Source organism: Grus americana, chromosome 5, assembly GCF_028858705.1.
Source record: "Grus americana isolate bGruAme1 chromosome 5, bGruAme1.mat, whole genome shotgun sequence".
Taxonomy (NCBI): Eukaryota; Metazoa; Chordata; class Aves; order Gruiformes; family Gruidae; genus Grus; species Grus americana.
The window spans coordinates 10,374,617-10,391,063 of NC_072856.1; the positions used below are offsets into that span (position 1 = coordinate 10,374,617).

At 35.6% G+C, this 16,447-nt stretch overlaps 1 protein-coding gene across 2 annotated transcripts in view; it reads left to right on the forward strand.

The window, feature by feature from the left end:
- PPFIBP2 (PPFIA binding protein 2) overlaps positions 1-16,447 on the forward strand; it is a 108,329-nt gene that overhangs the window by 8,757 nt on the left and 83,125 nt on the right. The window contains exons 2-3 of one of the 2 annotated variants that reach the window (XM_054826818.1): positions 3,112-3,174; positions 11,316-11,413. In XM_054826818.1, coding sequence (XP_054682793.1) covers positions 11,347-11,413 — 67 coding nt within the window. In that variant the 5' untranslated portion in view covers positions 3,112-3,174; positions 11,316-11,346. The remainder of the gene's footprint in view (positions 1-3,111; positions 3,175-11,315; positions 11,414-16,447) is intronic. The other variant, XM_054826820.1, reaches the window with a different exon arrangement.

Below are 16,447 nucleotides of genomic sequence, written 5' to 3' on the forward strand. Positions count from 1 at the left end.
TTATTTTGATTTTTATGCATTGTCACTTGGCTCCAGATGCAAGAAACTTCTGAGATATTTTTTATAAAGACAAATCAGCTGGTAGCTGTTAGGGATTAAAGGACTTTGCAAGTCATTAGCCTGAAATAATTTAATTTTGTGCTTGTATTAATAAACAGGTCTGATAAAGGCATTGTTATCAAACAGTAAAATACATGATTAAGTTACTAAGTCAGGAAACTCCATAGGTTTATTCACAATAGGACCAAATATGAGTAGTAAGCCTTTCAAACAGTTCTAAAAAGCTCCTCTGAGTCTTAACATAAAATCCTCTGAAGTGAGACAGGATGTGTAAAAGCCTGACACTAAATATCCCCTCAGGTGTCATTGCTGTTTGGGACTGTGACAGTGCACTTTAGGGCTTCTGGCCTTGTTATAATGACACTTAGGTCCTTTAAAGTAATACAAGAATTCTGTTTCATTTGTCTTCTGTGTCACTGCAAAGGTGTTTAATCCATTTATTTCAGAGCCAGTAAAATTCAACTAACTTCATAATAATACATTGCTTCAGGTACTGTTATACTTTGGCATTTGCAGTAATAACTGCAAGTTTTCTGTTTATTTCAATCATATGAAAGAGGTTTTGTTTGGACTGGAAGTAACCAAAAATAGTTATTTAAATAGTACCACACAGTACCACAAATTCTAGGCTACAATTTTATTTTTTGGCAAATACTTTTTGGTCATTATTCACATTCAAGTAGTTAATTAAAATACTTATCTGGGAATGTATGTATGTATGTATGTATGGTTTAACTTCTGTTTTCTTCATGCTCTAATGGGAATTCACTATTAAAAGAGAACAAAAATTTTCCTTTATACATATGCCATTGATGAATTATGCTGATGGCATCCTGAACTTCAGATGTAAATATGTATATAAAACCCAGAAGAATACCCAGTTTAAGAATGGGTCTGCTTCTAGGTCCAGTCCTTGCATTCGGTTTGTGTTGAGAAAGGCATTTTTTGATTTGCAAAACTTCAAAAAGCTTTCTGAATTAAGTGTCCTAGTGAACCTGTAAGCCAAAATGACTAGACTGGAATATGGTTGCTTTGGAGGCTCATACATGGAACCAGTTTTACTGAGCAATTAGTCTCTTTCTGGAAACGATGTGTACTTTCTAAGTTTTGCAAATTTAAATAGGCAGTCTGATGCACGGAACTGTGGCTGTGCTTTTTCTTATCTCTTTCTTATAAAATATACATGATATGTAGGATTAAGGAGAAATTTAAATTGATATGATTTACCCTTGATAACATGATTTGACATGGAAATTTGTTCATTTTAAATTTGTATCAAACTGAGAATAAATGCCTTGAAATGGTTGGCAGACATAACATGATGGGCTTTGTGGTTGGTAAGAACTTGAGCATGCCTAGCATGGTTGATAATAAAAGGTAATATATGAAACAGTAGACTTCCAGGATCTGTTTTGTATGCTGTGCCATAGGATGTATCTACTTCATGGAAGCAGCATGCTGGGAACTTCAGAACTCTTTTGTAAGCTTATAAAGTTTGCACCAAATACACAAAACTGGGTATACAGTCACTTGAAACTTACTTGTTTTAGTTGCCGTGATAGAGCGGAAATGGTAACAGCACGCACAGATGAATGTGAAACAGAAAAGCTGAGCACTTGAGTGGGTTTTCAGTGTGGTGGTTCCGTTAAGATCCTTTGCTAGGTAAACATGTTTTTCCGTGAGCAAATACAGCTCCTCCGTAGAATAGGTCATTGAGGAGACCTATGTATATGGTCACACATTCTTTATGGGCTGCTTCGTGTTCCCTCCAAAGTCAGCTTCTAGTTTCAGTGGGTACTTAATCTGTCTCTAGTCATCTTGGTATTCGTATTTCTCCCAGGATCCACTGGAAAAACAGGAATAAAGGATGTCACATTTTTCTTGCCACTTTCTGCAGCTGAAAGATATTACAAGTTTCTCTCACCTATGTAAATCTTACAAATATTAAATGTTCCTTTTGGATGTCAAGTTACTGTTGTGTCTGTCTTGCAACATTGCCTCTCTGTATAATGCTTTTTCTCATAATTATAAAATTGTGTTAATCCATTAAGTATGGAAAGTAAATATGATAGGAGAATATATCATTCTCTGATTCAGAAATCAGCTGTGGCACAACGTTTGATGCAGCTACTTCCTTACTTGTTCGCCAGTTCTGCAAGGAGTAAGATGTTCCATATTCTGAATAATGGAGGAGCAAAATCAACAAAATGTGTCATTTTAGATGAGGATTTAACTTGCAACAGAGAATTTTTCCCTTTTGGTTATACATATTCTTTAGGCAGAGAAAGACCAAAAACTTGAAGACAGCTTTTTCCAAAGATATTTTCGTTACTCTTCAGGAAGCAATCGATATAAGAATGTTTTGTTTATAAGCATTAAACTGACACAGCTGTTAAAATTTATATTTTCACTGATGTGATGAGTAATGTGGGATATGGTGCTTCTCATAGTGACCCATTTGTTGTTCCTGATTTTTTTAATCCAAGGAAATTCACTTATGTTGAATTTGCTGTTTCTAGCAAAGTATATTTTTCCTTTCTTTGTTTCCCACAGACACTTTTCTCAAAATAGCTACTGAAGCTTAAATTTTTACAGAAGTACTTGATACTGTCAGTTCCTGTTAGTGTGAATTCAGTGTGTTTGTGTTCACAGATGCAGGGTGGGTCATATTAAACCAGCCTAGTGATGTTTCCAGTTATTTATAAATTGCTGCATAAAATGTCTCAAAGTAGGAAAAATACTAATATGAAATTAAATTTTACAAAGTAAAAAAGCTGTCTTTTTAGTATTCATTTTTAAGCCTTATGTCTAAAGCTAAGTTTAGACTTGACAAAAGTCTTCATATCACATTAATAAAGTTGAGGCAAAATCAGGACAGAGCTTTATAACCCAAGTAAGCCGAGAGTAGATAATTTTGTAATGAGAGATAATCATAAGAAAGATCTTTCTTGGTTGTGTCTCTGTTGGACTGTTTCTCTGTGCAGTCTAACCCCGACTTCAGCTTTTTACCTTAGAAATCTTGTGGATGAAAATTGTTTCTTTTGATTGCAGGAAATCAATTTTCTAGCATGTTAACCCTCCTCTTTGTTCCGAGGTTCTGTTGCAGAAAACCAAGTGAGTATCTCAGTGTCCACTGGTGCCCATTCCTCTACCAATCCTCACCTACTTTAGTGTCTGTCCATTTTAAGGAACACTTAGTGCTCTCTACTCTTCTAATACTCCGAAGTGAGTTATTTCTGTAACAATTAATTGTTTTTTCTCTGTGTGGAAACATTCACATATTTACCTATGTTAGGAGAGGCTTGCAGGATAACGACTCTTCAGTTGAACAGGGGAGACTCTTCAGTTGTTGTAGGGGAGAAAGGGGAATCAGGACTGGAAAGAGACTGTAGGATAGTGGCATGAAAAAGTGAGCAGTGATTAACCACTGTTTGTTTTTCTGTAATACCAGAGCAGTCATTGAAAAATTACACAAAATGGATTTGAAAAGAAATCAGATAAATCTACAGAGGGTAGGTCCTTCAACATCTATGAAACACAGTGGTTCCTATCCAGTCTGTGTTTTATAAAGTCTCATGCTTGCTGATTATTGGGAAAGACAGAGCAGGAGACTGATCACTATGTACCTGTGTTGCACTGAACATCATTAGAGACAGAGCACTGGGCCAGACAGACTTTTAGTCTGAACAAGCATGACTGTTCTTACGGTGTTGTGAGTTCCAAAAGTACATAGCTGTTTTCTGCCTCCGAGTCACATGAATTTGATGGATACCTGTCTTAATTACACCACAGGCAATAATAAATAGAAGTCAAGACACTAGGACCAAGGACTGTATGGGTTCTCAAAACTAAGCCAGTTTGCTTTTTGTTGGCAAAGCAGCTGATTTTTACAGTGATCCTCTGTGTACATCAAAGAACTGAAGAAAATGGACACTGTGAGCTGATTTGAAAATTGGACCTCCTTACGTTTCTTTTGAGATATCAGATCTTCTGGCCCTATGTTAGCACTGGCCTCCTTCAATAAAACATCTGTGTTTTCAGACTAATGTTCCAAACAGTACCTGCATAAGGTAATACAAAATGTGTTTCACAGTGCTCATATAAACTTCTGTATCCCTAGTGGGATTTATACACGTGTACTTAACAGATTAATAAAGTAAATTATTAGTAGTGCTTGTTCTGCTGATTGGTTCTATAACAGCTTAATGGGCAAGAAGAATAATTTCCATTTACTAAACTTACTGAAATGCAGAAAGACAACCAAAATTTGAACACTAGGATTTTCCATAAGGCACTGACCTGATCCAACAGGTTGTCATGCCCAGGCTGAGAAGCTTTTTTTCCAGAGAGATTTGAAAAAGTCTGAGAATTTTTTATGAACCATAAGAAATCTTATTCCTAATTCTCAAGTTTTAAAGAATGCTTTTTCCAGCAGTATAGCTTGCCTAAATTTTTAGGATTTTTATAGAGAATAGCTTTGAATACTTTTGTTAATCATATATACCTAATCTCTCTCAATTGCTGTCAAGGTCTTGTCCTCTGTTTTACTCTAGGGCAAAGAGTTCATTCATGCATAAAATCTGTGTTTACTTTTATTACCATTTCTCACCTTTCAATTTACTAGAGCATTTATTTTCATAGGATCATTCATTATATCATTTCTCAGCTTAAGTTTTTCAACTCCTGCGTGGTTTTGTCGGGTTGGGGTTTTTGGGGGAGTATGGAGGTTGGGGGAGGGATGCAGTTTCCCAGGCATTGGATCTGGAGTTAAGTAATTTAGAAGACCTAGCTGAAATGTTGACCTTCATGAAAGGAAACTTGAAGCTGTGACCTTGAAGCCAGTGAATACCTGAGATTAGAAGGGAAAGAAAAAATAGTTTATTTTAAATGTCAGAATTTTGGGGGTCTAACTCTTCTTAAGTGTAACATTTTTATAACTGTGAACTGTAGTACCATATCTGACTTTTGCAGCCATTCTTCTTTGCATTTTTTTTTAAGACCAGAAATGGTCGTGTTCTGGTTCGGAAACTTTCCTCTCATGTATTTTACCAGGCAATGCTTTATTCAGTTGAAGTTTAAATCCAAAACATTTATTCATTGTAATTTTTTTTAAAATTTTAACTAGCTAGAAATTGGAACTAGTTAGATGACAACTGAAGTAATTAAGGTTTTTTGTTTTGTTTTGTTTTTCACTTAATACAATAATGAATAATGAATGCTGTTTTGCAAAGTCAGAAGCTACAGCATTTCCCTTTATGCTGTGTATAACAGAGATAAAACTTAAAATATCTGGTAACAATTTAAATTATTAAATGCTTTTTTGAGCTTTTCTGAACACTGAAGGAATGAAGGGCTTTCTACAGTTGATAGAACTGCTATAGAGAAGGAGCTAAAGAAACCTCACTTTGCACATGCCATTCTGTCAGTGTCAGCTTTTGTATGTAAGGATGAGACTTTGTACAAACATGAGTCAGGAAATTTGGTTATGGTACCAATAGCAACTGTAACTCAATATCATGAGTCCTGTGGAGGAGTTACTATGAAGTGATTTGTGTTCTTAAAGTATCAGCCAGATCATTTAGCATATTTTTAAAGGAGCTTTCTCCCCCCCCCCCAGTTGAAATTCAGACTCATATTAGCAAACTTAATGGGTTTATTTTTGAAAACAGATGTTTGGCTTTGACTTTGCTACTTCATAATGCAGTAAATTTAACTACATTCAGTTCCCTTCATATTTTAAATCAAATTATTTAGTATAATGTGTTTAAAAGCAGCATAGTTCTTACTGCTTGTCACTCTAACTTTTATCAGCAGCACACAACATGGTGGTTTTACAGTGCCAGGGTAATAATACCCAGCTGCCTGCATAAGTTAGTTTAGCTTGTTTAGTTAATGACCTTAGTTAGCTCATTTTCATCATGGAGGTATTGTACTAGTACTGTGCTTCACCTAAGGATGTTCCCTCATACAAGGACGCCCAGCAATATGTTGCCTAGAGACTCTACCAGTTCTTCTACTAGCTACCTGAAATAGTTCACTATCAGGTCTTTGTTCAACTTTGGCTAATCTATAGTTCTCTCTAGAGCTTCCCCCTCCTCCTTAGTGTGGACCCATTACCCTTTCTAGCTGAAAATTATTTTTTTTTTAATTCCCATCCTAGTTACTCTTTAAAAACCCTCTATAGTCTTGTTTTTATTTATTACATCAAGGGTAATCAATGAAGGAAGGATTCTATTTACCCTTCCACCTATTCCAATTAAGCATATGAAGGGAAAACAGAGCAAGTAGTGTCTATATTAACAAATAAATTAAATTTAAGGTATAATCAGATGAATAGGATTTCTGGCTGGATAGTCCTGGAGGATGCTTTATAAGTAGTGTTCCTTAGGCGGTCATTCTAGTTATCATCAGAAATTCTTCTGTTCCCAGCAGCTGTGGATGGTTATTTAGGACTAAGGATTAACTTAATTAGAGAGGTATGCCAGGTTCTAAAAGGCCAGGATCCAAATATGCATTTATAACTTTTGTGTTTGATGGTGTCATGAGGACTCCTGAGCCAGGCAGGAGAAATGAATCACCAATTGTGTTCCTGTGGGGTGACCAGATACAATACAGCATGTGGTTCAGTGAGAAGCAAGGTGGGAAATGGCAGGGGTGGAAATTGTGCGCGTTTGTTCGTTCCAGCTCAGGAGTCATCTGGCAGCTGAAAAAAGCATGGAGGACTTCTGAAGCTTACCCAAGCCACTTGTTATTTCATTATACCATTAAGTACAAAGCAATACTTGAATTTGAATCTTTAAACAATTTACAAACATGTATCTTATGCATCCCAGAAAAAAGAGTGATGGTAGTTAATTATTAGCTGTGTCTTCTAAATGTAAGAGGAACTTGTAGGCCACCCAAAGCACCCATTAAGGCAAGACCTGGGTTTCAAGAGTTTTTGTCAAAAAACCCTCTCCATAACTGATAAAGTTGGCAACCTCGTTATTAGGAGCAACCTTGGAAAAGCATCTGACTTACGCGTTGCCTAAATGTTCACATTCTTATCTCTGGACAGCTGCTGGTTCAAGGCATCCATGAGAGATTCAAATTTAATTAAGGCTTTTCATAATTCTGAAGAACATCTTGCTCATAGTGAATATGTCTGTTAAATATTATGTTCTTTTTGGACACAGTAAGCTATAGTTTTACATACAGAAAGTAGGTTAAGAAATTTGCAAGGGATATTTTGTCTCTAAGTACAATAGTTCTACCAGAGATTTTTCATTTTATTTGAAATGCAAATCTCAGAATGGGATTTATAGGCAAAAGCTAGCTGAACAAAATAAATTTAGGGCATTCAGACCAGTTTGCTCTGTCTGCACTTCCTGGAAGATCTTATTACTTAGGTAATTATAACAAACAGGGTTGCAATATCTTTATCTGTGGGCTGGGCTCTAAATTAGTATGAGCGTGTGGCTTAGAAGGGATGATAACAATTTAGGCTTACGTCTGCTTAACAGTAAAACTTTGGCTATTAATAGTGAGAAATTTTTACTGATCAGCCAGAAAAGTAAATTCTTTTCTTGTTAGGGACCTGAAAAGGTAAGTAGATTGGTTCTTGTATTTTGCTGGGATATGAGTTAATCTAATAAATCCTGACGGTTAGAATTTGCTAATAGTAAAGCTTGTACTATAATGTCAGAGATAGTTTTTGTTCAGTCCTTACCAAAGCTGAAAAAACATATTCTTCCAAATTTATGTATATTTTTATGTAGGTAGATAAGTCACGGTGTTCTGTATCTGTTGATGTCATTCAGGAATGAAAACCATAAAAGGAATTGCAGTCAAAATACCAGCAAATAGATGGATCCTGTCTGAGGCACTTGACATGCCTTGGGATTGATACAGGTGTTTTGTTATTTACAAATAATAAAAAAGAATTCACAATTGCAGATATTTCTATAGAACTAGATCAGCAATGGTAACAGAAAGCATATGAGGTCTAACAAGCTATTTTCATAATATTGCTTAGAACAGTCAAACTGTGAGAAGGGAGTGTCTGGGAAAGTAAGACTTGCCTGAAGCACAAGCAACAGGTCTGTCTAGAAAAAGATGTCAAGCAAGTAATATTACATTATCGCTCTGGAGCAAAGAACATTGCTTTTATTAATAAATCGTTGTTTGATCAGCAGGTATTACTCTAGCTTAATGCAGTTAAGCAGCAAATACATTGTGGATAAAGGTGAGAAAACAGGCAGAGTGTGGAGGTTGGGAGGAGATAGAAGACTTAGTTCTGGTGGTATTTTTCAGCAAAACTTTCTGGTTTGTGCCAAGGTCTTGACTGAAGGTTTTTCTATAAGTAAAATTTCAAGTTTGTAATGCAAAGTATCAGCATTTTCTGTACCTTTTTCACTACAGATGGTCAAATACTAAATTTGATGTTTAGAAGAAATGGTAATCCTGCATTTCTTGTTAATAACAACTGTGTATTGCTCTAGCTGCTTTAAGCACATGGAGCAGTAGCTTACAGCACAAATAAAAGCATACAGTGCAATCTAGCAATAAAACTCTATGATATTTTTAGTATTTTTCACTCTTGTTCTCCCTTTTATTTTTGAGCCAGTCTACTGACCTGTTTTACCAAGACAGCTTGTGGCGATAGATTTCTGGGGAAGTGGCTGGTGGCCACATCTGCTAAAGGAGTAAGGTAGCCTAGGTGCCTCTTTGGCAGCTGCTTACTGTAGGTGTATTTCCTTTCACTGAGGTGATTATTACCGATGTTATGGTTGCTTTGAACCCAGGAAAATATTGCAAGGCAGGAGGCTCCTTGCAGTTGACAATCAGGTATATCTAAAGTATTTAGTGGATCTGCTAAGCTACTGGCAGGCAAATGTGACAACAAAAGATGGAAATCTACCAAAACCAACAAATTGAAGCAACAGAATCAGAGGGAGTGTCTGTAAAGTTCGCATGTGTAAGCATTCTGAAATTTTAAGTTTATATCAGCTGATTTACTGACTTTCCAGATTATTCTGAGCATAATTTGTGTTATTTCCAATACCATTAAATGAAATTTTTGTCTCAGATGCATTTTGGTGAAATTCAGTTACATTTAGCATTGTTCATATTTAAATTATTATTTTGACAAAAACGGAGAGACCAAAACCAACCATTCATTAATCTTTGCCTTGTGTGACACTAAAGACTTTTCTTCCATTTTCTGTAAGGCATTCTCATATTGCTCTTCAGATCAATTTGATATGAAGTTAAATAATGGCTTACCCATTATGAGAAGCTATAAATGGCAGAGCTTAAATTAGAACATAGTAGTTTCTGACTCTCTTATTCCTGTATCTGTCCCTCTCTATAGCGGTGTTGTATACATTGACTAAAGTGGACATAGGACACACACCTTACTGATTGCACAGAGGTTATTAATAAATTAGCTTGCTTTGTGTATATTTCACCAGCACCATGGAGAAAAGCCTGTATCTCAGGATTCGTAGTTTGCAAGAGAAGCAAATAATTTTGATGTGTTAGTAAAAGTTTTCCATTGCACTGGCCTTATCACTGAGACTGAACATTTCTTATGATACTTTAATTTGGACTCAGCCTTAAGTGTACTTTTAAGAATTTATTAAAATTTTATTTCTTTTTTTTGATGGTTCCTCTGAAACAAAAAATCAGTAAGCTTTTCTTTTAAAGCTGACTTTATCCTCTGGCTGCTGATTCTATATTCTAGTGTTTAAGCAGGCTCCAACTAAGATGGTAAATGTGGGTGGTTTAGCTACCAGTCATGAATTGGTCATGGTGGCCAGTGTCTGAACTGTCACTGGATGAACACAGTACAAAAATATTTTCATCTATATGAATTGCCATTGGAGATAATTGTAATATTTATTTAAATTCAAAATAATTGAATTCTTAGCTTAGGTAATCTCACGATAAATACAAATTAGTGACATTTCAGTGGCATTGGAATAATCAGCCCCACAAACATATGACCATTGCCTATACGCTTATCCACAGCCTGCATCATTTAAGGATATCTCCAGGCATTGTCAGACAGGTGTCCTTTGTGGTCCTTAGGAAGCTGTCAAAATTGAAGAAGTTTGAATCACAGGTTTAAAAACTTGCTGTATCAGAAGACTGAGTGTCAAAAGACTGAATTGCACCATTCATGGAACAGAAATCAAAATTCTGACCCTTTAAAGGCTTTGTCAGTATTTTGAGTTGTGTGTTAGAGCGCTGCAAAAATTATGCACAAGTACGATCCTTATTCATAGCTGTGTGGGCACTGGTTTCATACTTCAGCGATGAAGTAAGGCTCTTTTGCACATCACTTCAGAGAGAGTTTTCTCACTGGCAGTGAAATGGACAGCGTACATTCTTTTCCCCTTTGAAATGTCATCTGTTGACAGTAGTGACTCTACTTGACTAATAGTCCAGCAACACCAACTCACAAGTAGAGACTAATTTTGGAAAATTTTGTTTGTTATCCTTAATGTCAAATGGTAACATGAATGTCTTTAATCCTGTTTTAAAGAGGCAGCAGTAGCTTTCATACTTGGAAGTATGAAACAGAAATTTAATACTTGGGCATTATTGGAACAGCAAGAACTGTATTTTCAGTGTCATGAAAGAAGTGATAGAAAGATTGAATGGGGGTATAGAAAGGAAGATTAAAAACTATTTCCGAATTGCTGGACTTGGGGTGCTATAACGTAGAGGTTGGACATGAAAGCCATATGAGATACAGTTACTGCTGGGGTTGAGCCAGGAACAGGTTTGTGTCTGTTTACTCTTATGCCAGCAATCAAAAAGCAGAGGTCCTACAGAGTTCTGCTCATAGATTAAGCATGTTTTTCACCATGTGTTTGTTCCTTCATTAAAACCTAGTCAATTCTCTTCTTCCCCACAGTGCAAAAGGTTGAAATGCACTGGACTTGGAATCTAGGGAGCCATTGTTAAGGATGAGGGGCAGGGGAAACTCAAGCTTCCAGTATTGTGATCATTTGGTTTTGTTTCCATCTGCATTTCCTTGTTTTAGTAAAATCTCTTTAAAAAAAAAAAAATCAGCAATGAGTGAAAACCTCAGAAATCCCAAGTCATCTGTCAAGAACAGGAACAATTTTGTTAGTTTCCGTATTACTAGACTGTATTTTTGCTAATGTGGACATTTGTTTGTGTGGCTTAATTTATAATGTAACAGTGACATATTTTCTATCAGGTCTGGTTTAGTGCAATAAACATGGTTTCATCTGTCTTTTCAGTAGAAACAGTAAAGGTCTGAAGAAATCGCAGATGATGGCTTCTGACGCTAGTCATATGCTGGAAGCAGCTTTGGAGCAGATGGATGACATCATTGCAGGTATAATAGTGCTTTATTTTACACCGAACTATTTTGAGATTAAACTATATTTGTCTTTTTCTCTCCTGTGATTTTCCTGTTTTATTTTGGTTTTGTTTTGGTTTTTTACTTTTTAATTACTGTTCTCAATTTGTCAAGTCCTCTGTGACACACAGATTTCTCTGGTTCAACAGTTATGTGAAGAAAATTTATAATAAAATAAAGGAAGAAAACTCACAATTCTACCTCAGACATGTGAATATTGAAATAAGAGAGATTTACTCTGTTCTAATAATATATGGTAACTTAAACACATTGTAATTTATGCATTAACATACCATATTGTACGTGTTAGTTTTTTATTTTGGTGTGTCTTTGAAAAAAGTTTTCACCAAGGCTTCCAGTTAGCTGGATAGTATATATCTGTATTTTACATACACATATAGCTATACATAAATATGTGTGTATATATATAAAAAACATACATAATTGTCTTTATTTGTGATGTATATATTTAAAATAGCTTAGCTATTAATTACCTTTGTGGCCTGATGAGTTAGAATACTTTTTTTTTTGTTGACATTTATATCCAGGAGTGGAGCTATGAATTTGTTTTTACACAGCTCTCCACTAGAAAGGCATATGATGCAAAACAGAATTTGCTGTCTTTTGCTGCTCTCACAGTAAGGCAATTAAAAATTCTCTCTCAACATTACAGCGTCCAAGAAGAGAAGTTGATTTCTGTGGTTAGAACTCAGTAGCCTTGGGGTTTGTGCTCAGAGACCATTCAGTATGAGCTCCTAAAAGAAGTATCTGGGCAGGGCCATGATCTCACTTGCACACAATGGGAAAGCATTCACTAAAGCTTTATAAATTTAAATAGTGACACCCATGCTGTGCCTTCATTTTTTCCCCCCTAATGATGAAGATGACATCAGCCTCTTGTTGCTGCAGTTGTGCTTCTTCTTGCTCTTATAGTAAAGCTTTCTCTCCAGAGACTGATACAGAGCTTCAAATGTTACCATCAGACTAGCCATGATTAGGCAGGAAGTCATTATCCAGGATTTTTAGTTTAAAGAATATCTAGGGTTTTTTATTATTATTATTATTCTCATCCACATATGAGTCTTCACTTTATTCTAAATGTACAAGCTTTAACAGACTGCTAAGATACACAAAAGCGTTAAGTGTAAATATGGGATAGATAGAACTCTGCAAATAACTTTTCACATCACTGGAACAAGTTCCAGGCTAATGGCAAAACTTAGAAATGTATTTCCTTCTCCCTTCGTTTTCTGAATGAAAAACCTTATTCAAACAAGACTTTTCGCCAACAGAAGTTAATTGGGCTTTTATTTTTTCACTTCTTCTATTATAAAACATGTAAACAGTCAGGGAAGCACTGCACTTCCCTCAGATATAGAGGAAAAAGAAAGAAAAGCAAGAAAAGCAAGTCCTAAACCATAATTCCTAAACCTGGGGAATTGAAATAATTTCTTAGCCATTGCAAACCTTGGGTTATGATCCTGGCTGGTACTATAAAAGAGCCAAAGTAAAATAGAAGCCCATGTCCTTTTAATTATGCTACAGAACCTGTGCTTATAAATCACCTGCATACATCTGGAAATTTTAACTCTGTCTCTCTTCCATGATGATTTATGCATAACCCAGTACACATTGGTGATATCATGGATAAACTGATAATTCCATTCTTCAGAAAAATCAAGAGAAAGAAAAATAGACATATTCTATTTAAATTGATTTTCAGATTAGACATTTATTTTCTTCCAGGAGTTGTCAGAGCTCTGTAGTATGTTTTCTTTTGAAGGAAAGGGTTAGAAAACTTGTTATGATTTTGAGGATTTTCAGGTTTGTCATTCCATAGGATTTCACCTGCTTCAATCTTTTCTGTTAATAGATTGTGCTTCCAACATATCTCAAATTGTCCAGTGTCTCCTTTTATGAGCAATAAAGGACTATGTATTCAACAAACAGGTCTATCGCCTTGCTTATCTGAGCAGTGCCATGTTTTGTTTAGAAAAAAATTCAGTTTTACTTAAAGATGCCTTTTCATATTCCCTTCAAAATAGTTTTGCAGACTTACTGGCTGTATGGTTTTTCCACTGAGAGGGAACATTGCTACTCAGTAGCGTTTCCATGAATGGAAGCTCTGAAAAATGGTTGTTGTAAGGCTAGTTCTGGGTAAGACATTAAGTGTTTCGTGTTGGTTTTTTTTTCCATGGTATGGAAAGATAGGCTTGTAATATGTGGCATAACTGATTAAATGGCGATATATGACTGCCTGAGAAAATCACATATTTCTTCCAGTTTTCATGCTAGACAAATAATTGAGGTTGGAAGCCAGGTTTGATTTTTTTTGTTTGTTTGTTTTAATAGTCTTTTCCTTTTTCCCACTCTTTTTTCAGATTGTTTGGGCCCATAACATTTTAGGATTTAATCTTGATAAATAAGCAATGGAATAAAATTGTTCCAGGCTTCCAAATGACATCACTTTTACCCCCCTCAGTTGCCGTGATGGTGGAGACAGTGATATAGAGAAGCAAAGCAAATGCTGGAAGAAGTATTCTGTGTGACTCAGCAGATTGCATGTCCCATTCACAGCTGTTTCGTAGTGGTATTGATGCCCAAGCTCTAAAACAAAAAGATTCAGGCATGCTAGTGGTATGTAGAGTTTGTTCCACAGTGCACGGATAGGTCATGAGTAAATCGTCAACCTCTGCAAGAGACTTGACTTTATGATTTCACATTACTTACATTTTTAGTCTAATGTGCACTGATATTCAGTATAATATGGAAAACAGGCTTATATAAAGATACCTAATGGGAAAAGGACCAAGATACTGCCCAGACAATGCATCTGTCAAATCTCGTCAATGTTAATTGAATACTTTCCATGTGATTTCAGAATTATATCTACCTGTACCAAGAAAAAATCATATTGCTTTATTCCTTATTTTTAGTTATATCATAAAGTAAAAGCTCGGTTGGGTAGGAAGGTTGTTACCTTATTTATTTCTTATTTTCCATTACTAGAAATACATAAGACATTTTAAGACAGGTTGAGTTAAGTCTGTTCTGGTCATTCTCCTCTAGATAATGTTCTGTGTGTTCCAGAACTGTTTCTTGAATATTCTGGTATGATTGAAGGACCAAATATATCTGCTGGAGCCCATACTTGTATAGAGTTATTATCCCAGTTCGTCTCAAATTGAGGAACATAGTAATTATTCAAGTTTGATTCTCTCTAATTCAATCCAGTAAGCTTCTGTATGCAATTTGGGCAGGGACTGGAAAACAGGAATGTTCTGTTGTCCTGTATGGTGAGAGAACAAATAAGGTAGGAAACTCCTTCAAAGGGAGGACTGGAGGACTGTCATGAAACAAGCCAGGACTGAGAGTCTTCTAACTGCAGATTTATATATACCATATCATGCAAATATTGGACAAATCATCTGTGCAAATGTAGACTGGAAACAATAAAAAAATCAACTTAAATGTTCAGAGCTTGTGCTATTTCAGTTCACTGTATCCAGATTCCATGCGTATCTCTAGGCAGGACTGGATTCAAAAACTAAGGTTAAACTTCGTGACTATTGGAAACTTACGTAGCTGATGAAAAAGATGTTTCCTTTGGAATGAGGCCTGAGTGGGCACTAGGAGAGGTATGCTTTTCTCTTGGCCTCAGAACACTTTGCTTCAGGCACAAAATGAGCATTAATCACTATTTTAGAGAAATGAGAGGTCCAGAGATGTGTAACTTGCATTGGTTAATTTTTGAAGCTTGAGCAGATGTGTATATATATGCATGAAAACCAGCATTCTCTCTGTTTAATGAGAAAATAGTCCTGATTTTTTTTATTAGCTGTAGTTACTATTAAAATAGTAGATTGTGGTCTCGTCCTTTAAGGTAAGAACTGGGCATGCAAATACATATTACAAATATTTACAGATTTGCGGTCTGACTTTTAGCCTTCTAATTGTAAAAGTCATGTCCCTGACTCCAAATGTTAACATAGCTCATACATGATTCTGATTAATCCAGATAAAAAGTCTCGCTGTAGACTGTGCATCTCAGTGCAATACAAAGCATATTAGTGTTTAGAGTGCATGAGGGTAGGATTGTGAAGCAAGATTAACAAATTGAATTTCAGTGGGCTTGATCAAATTTGACAGATAGGTCAGTGTTCCCAAGTCTTTTATGCTTCAGTACATCTGTACTGATAACCCACCCTCATAGCTATATAAATTAGGCATGCTAAATGATTAGCCTTATTTGACTAAAATAGCAAAAAGGGCTAATGTGATTGTCAATGAACATGACTTATCCATTAGCTGAAATGACTTGCACTCCAAACAGAGGCTTTCTCTAAAGAAAGTGCCCATATGTCAGATATGTCTACGCATTCTTCATTTGAGGTGCATGACTTTGCCATTGCTTCCTTCTGAGGTTTGACCAAGTCATTACTTTCCCTTTTATTCAGCTTTTACCCATTTATTGAAATGTGTTTCTTTATAGGACTATAGATTTTGATTATTTTTTCTTTGCAATATATCCTAATGAATTAAAATAATTTTTATTTTATTTTTATTTTATATGAAACGGCTTCTTTCTGTCAACAATCTGGAAGTCCATTATTTCCTTTTGTGAATAATGACCATAATTGTAAAGGTCTAAAGACATTATTATAGTCTGCAGCTCCAGTCTCTTCAAATTCAGCGAGTAATCAGTGTAATTATTGAGTTTCCTTTTAACCAGAGCTCCTGCAATTATTGTTTACTGAAAATAATGAGAAAGTTAAATGTGTTATCACATGGTTGTGCACTGATATTTCAGTATTAGGACTGAAAGATTAAAAAATATAAATACTTTAAAAGTTTGTCAAGAAGTTGTCCAAGAAGTATGCATGTTTAAATTCCCTTGAGGTGGCAGAAAGCCTGTGCTCAGTTCATTGCTTTGACTGTGTGTTACAAACCCAACTGCTTCCCACACCCTTGCTGAAAAAGGGGCCTTGAGAGGAAATTGTACTTAATAGA